Raw genomic sequence first — 11,008 nt, 5'->3', positions numbered from 1 at the left:
TCAAAACACAGAAGCAAATATAAAGCAATAAAGAGGGGAAAAGACAATTACAAGTGATAAACAAAACGTACTTTCAGTATCTAAAGTATCCGAAAGTTTACAGACAATCATAGTTATGGGGTTTTCTTTTTCCCTCAGCGTTATTGCTGTTTGATTATTACTAGCATCATAGACAATCGCAGCTTTAATAGGCTGCGTTCACACTAATGCACAGATCTATTTCGACATATCAGATGTTTTGCCTTGTTCTGAAAACATAACTAGGCGTTTACATCAATTTCGTATCATAAAAGTATTCGGAGATGCAAGTGCATTTAATCGCAGCCGCGAGCTTCAGAACAACAAACATAAAGCGCAGGTGAAAGTCTGTCAATACGTGAGTTTCGTGCGTATTCCAAACGGCAGAAATGAAAGCATATCTACTGTACTGTCAAGCAGTGCACGCGTGTCTCGCAGCGGTTATCCTGTGCAATCAAGGCCGCCGCGAGTGTCTCTATAGCGCACACACGTGCCATGATATGCGGGGAAAACAAACAAGCTCAGAATCGATTTATTTCTCCCACCCCTAGTGCATCTAAATAAAATGATCATATTTAGGTTTGGTTGCAGGTTCTTTGAATTTGATGAACAAATAAAAAGCATAGACCTACTAAAGCTGAAAGCCAAAATAACCAAATATTGAATTGTATCCTATTAGAAGTTAACTAGATTTTAGCAGTATAAACATTAACTAAGGATAGAGGTCATCTAATGCCAGCGATAAAAATCACCAACAAGTGTGCTCACTGTTCCAGATTATTTACTTAAACTATATATATATATATATATACACACACACACACACACACACACACACAGGGCTCGAATTGAGGGGGGGTGGCATCCCCCTGGTTGAAAAAAAAAGACAAAAAGCATCCCCTTTGGATTAATAATGTGTATTATTGTTAGAAAACACTCTCTGTCTTGAGAATGGTTCTAGATGTTTTCACCCCTCCTTTTCTTTTTTCCTCTCTCTCACTCTTCCTCCCTGTACAGCTCTGTTGTTTTCTCTCTCTCTTGTATTATGTTTTAAATATCTCTTACTCATATTCGAGGTACGCATGCGCACATGTATGCATTAGTTTTTCTTGGTTCAAATGCCCAAATAAGGACATGAATGCTAGGAGTCCAAGGTAAAGGAGTTCGTGATGAACTATGAAGCGAGTTCAGCATCCTTCGCCAAAGTCTATTCCTAATATGTCCATGTTTTTCTGTACATGTGGCCATTTTATATAAACACATGTTCTTGGCCAAAGATCCTATATGTATGTCATCCATATCCTCATTGGTTAAAGGGTTGAAACTCCCCTCGACATATGCCTATATAATATCTTTGTTTCTATGAATAAATTGAAGTATTGAGAATACATTGAAAGTGTGTTTTCTTGCTTCCCGGCCGTATACACTTTAAGGAACTGAGAACTTCAAGGCGGCAAAGAGATATCGAGGGACCAATTGTTATTTTTATTAACAATTATGTAAAACTTATCAATGCAAACGAAATGTTAAAATTATCTACTTAAGATAATTCACGAATAACGGCGATTGGCCAATCAGAACTCGGTTCTGTAACACGCTGCGCACAGGCGGAAGCTAGTTTTCGTCATTTTTCGCGCAAAATGGTTCGAGCGCAACTGAATTTCTTTAAAAAGAAGACAACAGAAAAGGTATGATTTTCCTTCATTAGAATTTAAAAACATTCCCCTGACATAATGTTAGTGTGCTGTATGTGTAACTGAGGGATTGAGAGATGATAGGAGAGCTGACGTTATCGAGTCATCGACCTAGCAAAAACACGTCTTGAGAGTCCAAAAGCATTCACTGCGCGATGAAGCCTATTATAATACAGGTAAAAATAACCTTATAATTCAAGCAATTTAAGAAAAAATATCCATGTATGAGTTATGTTTTTATGCTCATTGCACAAGCAATGCACTTTTCTGAATCAGTAGGCCTACATGCGCGAGCACAAATGTGCTATTAATTTTATACAACAGTTCATAGTAACACGGTGTTTCGTTCCTTGAATGAATCAGTTTTTGAACGAATCAAGTGAGCCAGTGATTCAACGGCCCATTCAGATGGGCACTTTCCCTGCGTCCGAATGTGCATACTATCCAGCCTGTCTGCCCTAAATGTGTCCCTGGAGCACAAAACCAGTCTTAAGTCACTTGGGTATATTTGTAGCAATAGCCAAAAAACATTGTATGGATCAAAATTATAGATTTTTCTTTTATGCCAAAAATCAGTAGGCTATTATGTAAAGATCATGTTCCATGAAGATATTTTGTAAATTTCCTACCGTAAATATATCAAAACTTATTTTTTGATTAGTAATATGCATTGCTAAGAACTTCATTTGAACAACTTTAAAGGCGATTTTCTCAGTATTTTGATTTTTTTGCACCCTCAGATTCCAGGACTGCGGCTCTCTAGGACCGAACTTGCCTACCCCTGTCCTATCCTAATCATCATGTACAGGAGCATCTCAATAAATTAGAATGTCATGGAAAAGTTCATTTATTTCAGTAATTCAACTCAAATTGTGAAACTCGTGTATTCAATTAATTCAATGCACACAGACTGAAGTAGTTTAAGTCTTTGGTTCTTTTAATTGTGATGATTTTGGCTCACATTTAACAAAAACCCACCAATTCACTATCTCAACAAATTAGAATACTTCATAAGACCAATAAAAAACACATTTTTAGTGAATTGTAAAGCTTATTTATTCAGCTTTCAGATGATGTATAAATCAAAATTTCGAGAAATCGACCCATATGACTGGTTTTGTGGTCCAGGGTCACAAATAGTATTGAAAATGACTAATATCACATAGAATTTAGGATGGATAGTATGCACATTGGGACGCAGGCTTTTTACGTTTCTAATTGAATCAGCCGTTTTGACTGAGTCGTTTGATTTGAACGATTCAATAAATCAGTTATCAAAACAAGGGCTTGCTGCCACCTACTGCTGGTTTTATTGTCATCATTATTTATCCATGACAGGCCTAAACCAGCCAAGGTATATTGTTTAATTATCAATATTGACCAAAATTCCTCCATTTCAGGCCCAAGAAGGGAAAAAAATCTTATATTATTATAAATAAATAATAGTTAATTTAATAAGGCTAATTTTTCATTAAATAAAAACCTTTTTAAAAATTAGACAAATTTTGTAATCATTATATATATATATATAAGTCTGTTTAACAAGGTATATGCTTGAGATGCAAAATTAATGAGAACCAATGTCTGCTTGAGCAAGGCACTTACCCAGGATACCCAAGATGAGGATTTCCCAATTCAAAGGGACTTTGAGTAGTAAAGCATGTGCTAAATAGCAATAATGTAATGTCCTGTTGATCACCTGCCTAGAAACCAAAGCAGTTTCCTATTCTTTCAAGCAGCTTGGCTCGAAGCCTTTCACAGGCCAGTAGTCTCTTGAATTTCCTTGTTCTTTTGTGCTTCCTCCTCTGTGTTATCTCCTGCTACAGATTACAGTGTAACACACTGAAAGAATATAGTTTAATTTGACTCCCTTTGAAAAATTCCCTGTAGCTCTCGATGTGGCAGGTCTGTGCGTTGTGCAAGTTTTATTCACAAGGTGACAGATGAGGTTGGTTGTTGATTTACTGTGATGATCTCTCTCTCTCTCTCTCTCTCTCTCTCTCTCTCTCTCTGAAGATACGAGTGTGGATATGAGCCAAGGTCTTAAACGACTGATAGCAAGTGTCACTGCTTCTCTGTCTTTTTAGCTTCTGCTGAGAATGAGAGCGTCTTGTGAATATTCCACACGGAATATTGAACTCGGAGCATGTGCATCGTGTGTGTATGTGTGTGATTGTGTCAGTTAGTCTGCTGGCAGCGATATTTCAAACACTGTTTGAGTCTCTGCTGAAAGGCGCTGGTTGTGATAGTGTACAGGATGGGGTTCAGGGCGCTGTTTATGGGAAGGATAAATATCACCACCCACAGGATGATGGTACCTGGAGGAGACCGAGAGAGAGAGAAAAGAAAGTGCAGATTAAACCGTACTGTCCACGAGAAGAACTGCAAAGCCATTCTAGCTGATAAGTGTTCATGTGTGCTCATCGCTGTTGAATGTCTAATCGTCCCTGTGCCCGGGGCTTCAGCTCCTCAGCCATCTACTAATCAAAAATGTGCCTCTCGGCTCAGACTGGCTATTTGCATAACTTGCATGTTTTATAAATGACAGCTGTCAACAGATTTTTTATTTTAATTTAAATTCAGGATAAAGGAAAACAATGAAACTGTGATAAAGTTGATCAAGTCAACTGTTTAACAATCAATACTCATTTATCAAATGTAATGTGGATATTTTTAAAGCTGTAATCCCGCTAGAAAGAAAGCATACTAGATAAAAAAAATAAATAAATAAAAAAATAAAAATATTCATTCAAATTTTGCAACTTTTTGTTTACTTCATGGATAATATGCCAATAGACAAGATTGATTCTCCCTAGAAAAGATATTGTCCACGAGAAGAACTGCAAAGCCATTCTAGCTGATAAGTGTTCATGTGTGCTCATCGCTGTTGAATGTCTAATCGTCCCTGTGCCCGGGGCTTCAGCTCCTCAGCCATCTACTAATCAAAAATGTGCCTCTCGGCTCAGACCGGCTATTTGCATAACTTGCATGTTTTGTAAATGACAGTTGTCAACAGATTTTTTATTTTAATTTAAATTCAGGATAAAGGAAAACAATGAAACTGTGATAAAGTTGATCAAGTCAACTGTTTAACAATCAATACTCATTTATCAAATGTAATGTGGATATTTTTAAAGCTGGAATCCCGCTAGAAAGAAAGCATACTAGATTAAAAAAATAAAAATAAATATTCATTCAAATTTTGCAACTTTTTGTTTACTTCATGGATAATATGCCAATAGACAAGATTGATTCTCCCTAGAAAAGATATACTAGTTAAAATAAATAAAATATTCTGTAAAATTGTGCAACTTTTTAATGATTTTATTAACAATATACCACTAGACAAGATTGATTCTCCCTTTTAATAATCTGAAATGATTTATCTGTACTTCACCAAACATTATACTCCATATTACCCTCTCTATTTCACTCTTAAAAATAAAGGTGCTTCACGATGCCATAGAAGAACCTTTTTGTCTAAATGGTTCCATAAAGAACCTTTAACATCTGAAGAACCTTTCTGTTTCACAAAAGGTTCTTTGTGGCAAAAGAAAGTTCTTCAGATTACAAAAAGGTAAGAAAGAGATGGTTCTTTAAAGAACCTTTGACTGAATAGTTCTTTGTGGAACCAAAAATGGTTCTTCTATGGCATCGCTTGAAGAACCTTTTGAAGCACCTTTATTTTTAAGAGTGTTCTCTCTCTTTTTTTAAAGATATATTAGCATCTTATTAGTTGTACACTAGTATTAACTAGTACCTTCACTTTAAAGGGAAAACTTTGTAACTTATATACCCCTAAAAATGTATAATGTACCTTAAGGTTACTACTACTGAAAAAAACTCCCTTTAAGAGTAATGTCCCCGTGGATGCATTTATGTTTACTTGTCAGTCCATGTGATGCAGTTTATTTATAGTAGTTATGTAAATGCATTTGTGCAATGTGTCAAAGTTCACAAAGCTAAAATAAAATAAAATCAATATCTACTAAAGCAGAGGTCAGATCTAAATGTAAAGCTCTAGCAATACACAGGTCTCATTTCACCTTGGTGTAATATTAATGAGCTGCCTCATTAAGATCATTAAGATCATTAGCTAATCTGCAGCCAAACTGCAGTCACAGCAATTATGAGCTAACAGACACACTTATAATGCCCTGCCGGCATATTCTTTCACACATATTAGGTAGTATGTGATCACACGTGTTTGCTTACCTGCAATCTGTACTCTTAGTAGTGAGAGTACCTTCAAGAGGAAGATGGGGATCCAGCACATGGCATCAGTGAACACAATGAAGAAAAATCGCTTTGCAATAGTGACTTCTCGATCGAATACTGTTTGGCGCGCTGTCTTTGCTGTCTTCTGGACAGAGTAAAACATACTGGAGTAGGAGAATACAATCATCACGAAAGCCAGCAGATTTAGACCTGACAGAGAAACACACATAAATCTTTAGTAACATCAAGCGAAAAGTGTTGAACTAAATAGGATGTTTAACAAATGTGAATATGACTGTGAAAGTTTCACCAATTTAGCCTTTTTCTACATTAGCTGCATATATATTTTTAAAATTGTCTTTTTATTTTGTCAATTAATTTCTAGTAAAAAAAAAACATTTACTGTAAACATCCTCAAAACGAGACATCTGCTTGGGAAGCTTTTTTGTATTTATTGTTTATATATATTTAAAAATTATATTAGGAATTTCTTAATAAAAGACGACTTGTGTATATATTAGGTTTTTAGACAAATTTTGAATTAAGTTTTCTTACTCCATTGAAAAAAAATGGCAGTGAGGAAATTAAAAATACTTAATTCATTATGTATTCTCTTAAAACAAGTCTTAATATTTTATCAACTTTTTTTCCAAAGAGATGTATCTTTAGATATTTTTGTTGGAAAATGAGAAAAATGGTAATTAAAATAATTTATTTATTTATTTTATTGGTTCAGTGACAGACTGGTGGCAGTTGCAATCAGGGAGGATCTTTTTCTGACTTTACTATATTAAAAAACAGCATGGTTGAATCTCTGGGGAAATGCAGTAAAATTGTTAGATAATCCAGGAACAGCCCAATTCAAAGCTGAGTCACTTCCAGAGAATGACACAAACACACACGCGCACACACACACACACACACACACACACTGGTTTATCCAGGTCTCAAACATAATCAGTTCAAAATTGACACACTCCAGTGCCCTCTGCTCTCACCGAGAAAAATGGCTGTAGAATAGCATCTGGCACCAGGTTTCTCTGTCTGGTCTGAGTGAAGAGGGAAACATACTCCGTTCCGCCCATAAAAATTTCCAAATGTCTGTTTATCCCAGAAGGGAATAACAGCAATGATAAATCCTAGTAGCCAGATTAAGGTCAGTGAGCAGAGGGTCTGCTTTCGTCCGGCACGGTAATGCTGGAATGGGAAGACGATGCATAGGTACTTCTCTAGTGTCATGTAGGTCAACATCATGACGGATACCTCTGTGGACAACATGGCCAGAGAGCCAATCAACTGGCAGGACAGGCTCTCCATCCATATCTGAGCATGACGGTTGTACTCGCCGCAATACTTGATGTCAAAGGCACCGATGAAAAGCAGATACACACCCATGAGGCAGTCTGCACCTATCAGAGATAAACAAATATATCGTAATACATGATTTAGCATCTGTTCATCAATCTTTCCATTCCTCTATCCATTTGCCCATCTGTCCATGCAACCGTTTGCCATGTCCATCCATCCACATTTCCATGCATCCATTTAGCACATATATTCAAGTGTTACATTGTTAATTAGAACTATTTAAAATTATTTTCAGTAGATGAAATAAAGCTGAAATACAATAAAATATAAATATTAGCTGATAAACTTAAAAAACGTAAACAGAAATAAAAAATGCTGCTTTGGCAACAAACTGAAATAAGTACATTTAAGTGTAAGTACTAAAATTACTAGATATCTGAAGTAAAAATAAATTACATCTATATGGAAATATACGTTTTAAAAAATATATTTTTTATTAGTTTTTGTTCACATAAAAAAAACTGAAATATAAAAATATAAGCTAATTCAAAATAATAATAAATACTATAATAGTGTATAAATAAAACTATTAATCCATCAGTCAGTCATGTTCTATTGCTTTCTGGTATTTACTTACGGTAGTGTGTGCATGGCCAGGCCAGTTTTTTTTTTTTTAGTTCTCTCTATTTGTGTGTCCCAGAAACCTGCTTAGCAGTTGATTCAGCTAATAATTAACAAGTACCAAATCTCCCACACATTTTCATTCACTGCACTCCCTCCAAACCACTTTCCCTCCCTCACAGATGTCTCTCCCCACATCAAAATCGTTTCACACACTGTGAATGGGTTTTTGCAAGGAAACATTAATACTGTGTTATTCTAGTCCTAGCCGAATAACTAAGTAAGGCCTACAGAGACAGCTAGACCCCCAACAACCCCCCACCCCCACTACTGAACATATTCCAGCCAATGTCACCCAGTGGGAAACTCCAAAGCTGGTCAGACACACCACAAACTCTCACCTCTCTGCATGTCTCTCATCTGAGGGGGCGACAGGGTTTGATCATTTAAGAGAGTGACGTGTCCTTTCAACTCTATGTGGGTTAAAGAACTGCACCTATCCAGCCATCTGTTCATCCATCCACCTCTTTTCAGCCTGCTGTCTGCTATCTCTCTCCATCACTGAGACACAGATTAGTCCTCAGACTCTGATCCCCAGATGAACAGCTCTAGATATCGCACGCTGATCCAACCTTTTCTAATCAAACTCCATTTCTGTTGTAGAATTAAGCTGTGTATGTGTGTCCAGGTATGAGTCTTGTTGCTGCAGTGTGTGCCTTGTGTCATCGAGGTCGTACACAAGTCAGAAAGCTCTCTTTGTGTGTGTCTAAAGATGCCGACTATTGTAATTATTAATTTGCCCAGTGGGTGGGAAAGAGTGTGTGTTTTGATGTTTATTAAAAGCTTGTGATACTGCATAGATGTATAATTTAGTGAGTTTCAGGGCTATGTGTTGATGTGTATAATTAGCTGAGTGTGTATAATGGCACGTGTGTGTAAATGCTGCAATTAGAGGGAACTACGACCCTTTAAGCCTGTTTGTCTGACGCCTGTGAACTTCCAAAATTAGACCCTGCATTCACATGCTGCCATTTCAGAAAGCAAGCATAAGCAAACTGACTTTTTCATTACAAACTCTGATTCACTTTACATAAGTAGATTATTATATATGTCAACACGAAATCATACTATAGTAATACCATACCTGACCTGATTATTCATCAATGATATGCCAAAAAAAGAATATTACTACCATTCTAAAGTTTGTTTGTTTTTTAAGAAATTAATAATTTGGGCCTTTTTGTTGTAATTTAAACCATAAGATTTTATTTTATAGTAGTGACTGAAACCCTATACAGTTTCAATATAAGATTAAAAACTTTATATTCAATCAAAGCATTGTTGTGGGAAAAACAACTGTTGTTATTATTATCAATATTATTATTTTTGTAACTGAAGGTTTTTCCTTGGGATATTTTCTTTCTGTCTGTTTGACAGGCTTAATCCTGTCTGGTGCCCAAATTAATTAATTAAAGGTATTCTGTTGTTTTAAATATTTTGGGGGCCGCCACCGTAACACAACAAGTATGCATTAAATTGATTACGGGACAATAAAGACTTACTGTATACTGTTATTATTTTAATTTAAGAAAATTATGTTCTTTTGAAAATTCGGTTTATCAAAGAATCCTGAAAAGCAGCACAGGAATAAATTACATTTTAAAAATATGATAAAATTGTACAAAACCGTTATTGAAATTGTAATGTTACTTTACAATATTACTGTTTTGACTGTATTTTTGATCAAATAAATGCAGTCTTAGTGAGCATTGAAAAGTTCTTAAAAAAAAATTAAAAATCCTGAATCTTACATTCTGGTCTAGAAAGTCCAGCTTTAATGATCCAATCAATTCCTGATGGATAAAACTTAAGTCTACTGTATATGTTTTTTTTTAGGGATGGGCATTTTTCAAAAATATTGTATTCAAGTATTTGGGCTCATAAAAATGAATATTTGTTTATTTAAAGGTGCTGTATGTACGTTTTTGACTCTACTAAAGCATAAAAATACCATAATATGTTTGCAGGTATTTAAGAAACATACTAAGTTTATATACTTGTTTATCTGAAAAACAATGCTACAGTCAGTTATTATCGTTTGAAAATGTGCGTTCCGGGCCGGAATGTCAGTCTCTGTTTTGGTTTGTAAAACCCGCCCACTGCCAGTTTACCCAATTGTATTTCGGGACCCCGGGTTGCCAGTTGACAGAAAAAACACAGCGTATTTCCTTTCATTCATCGTCAAGTGCACTCGTTCCTGTTGGTGTCCTCAATCTGGCAACCTGCATGTGCGTCAAGTCTGAGGAGGAGGGGCCGTGTGAAAAAAACCCTCTCCAATATTTTGAATTTGGACTGCAATACCTAGTTCAACCACTCGGTGTCAATCCTACATACAGCACCTTTAAAGGGATAGTTAACCCAAAAATGAAAATTTGATGTTTATCTGCTTACCCCCAGGGCATCCAAGATATAGGTGACTTTGTTTCTTCAGTAGAACACATTTGATGATTTTTAAGTTTAACCGTTGCAGTCTATCAGTCTTATAATGGATGGCAATGGTAACAAAGTCTATGAGTGTAAAAAAAACATGCACAGACAAATCCAAATTAAACCCTGCGGCTCGTGACGACACATTGATGTACTAACACACGAAACGATTGGTTTGTGCGAGAAACCGAACAGTATTTATAGAATTTTTTACCTCTAATACACCACTATGTCCAACTGCTTTGAGAACGTGCACGGCTTCCGGTGCCTGAGATGTGTACGCGCTCTGGTGTAGTTTACGAGTTTACGCAAGCGCCGGAAGTGATCTCTCGCGCGTATACGTCACTCATTGTTTACACAATGCACAGTCATTGTAGGTACGATGGCTAATCAAAATGGTACTTACTTGCGCTTATCCGGATTGTTTAAACTGACTTCTGAGCCTGCTTTCCTGAAGTTATGGTTGATTGCTCTTCGGCTTGATATCAACACACTGTGACGAGTCGGCTGCCTCCCCCTAATTATCAGCATCACCCTGTCCCTTAATTGCCGCCCTTCGCCAGGCTGCCGACAGGATTGGGTGCGTGTGAGAGGAGGGGCGCTGAAATAGCCAGGGCTGGTGGCGTGTGATGGGGCACACCTGAACCGAATGGAGCCTCATC

At 36.5% G+C, this 11,008-nt stretch overlaps 1 protein-coding gene across 1 annotated transcript in view; it reads right to left on the bottom strand.

Annotated features, from left to right (window-relative positions):
* Window positions 1-3,845: 3,845 nt before the first annotated feature.
* Window positions 3,846-11,008, bottom strand: part of LOC107596199 (relaxin receptor 2-like) — a 48,806-nt gene continuing 41,643 nt past the window's right edge. Inside the window, exons 16-18 of the mRNA XM_016286879.1 lie at window positions 6,929-7,339; window positions 5,928-6,140; window positions 3,846-4,030 (exon numbers count right to left, since the gene is read on the bottom strand). Coding sequence (XP_016142365.1) covers window positions 3,891-4,030; window positions 5,928-6,140; window positions 6,929-7,339 — 764 coding nt within the window. The 3' untranslated portion in view covers window positions 3,846-3,890. The remainder of the gene's footprint in view (window positions 4,031-5,927; window positions 6,141-6,928; window positions 7,340-11,008) is intronic.

This window comes from Sinocyclocheilus grahami, unplaced genomic scaffold (assembly GCF_001515645.1).
Source record: "Sinocyclocheilus grahami isolate Dianchi unplaced genomic scaffold, SAMN03320097.WGS_v1.1 scaffold215.1, whole genome shotgun sequence".
NCBI lineage: Eukaryota > Metazoa > Chordata > Actinopteri > Cypriniformes > Cyprinidae > Sinocyclocheilus > Sinocyclocheilus grahami.
This window is presented reverse-complemented; position numbering and strand designations above follow the sequence as displayed.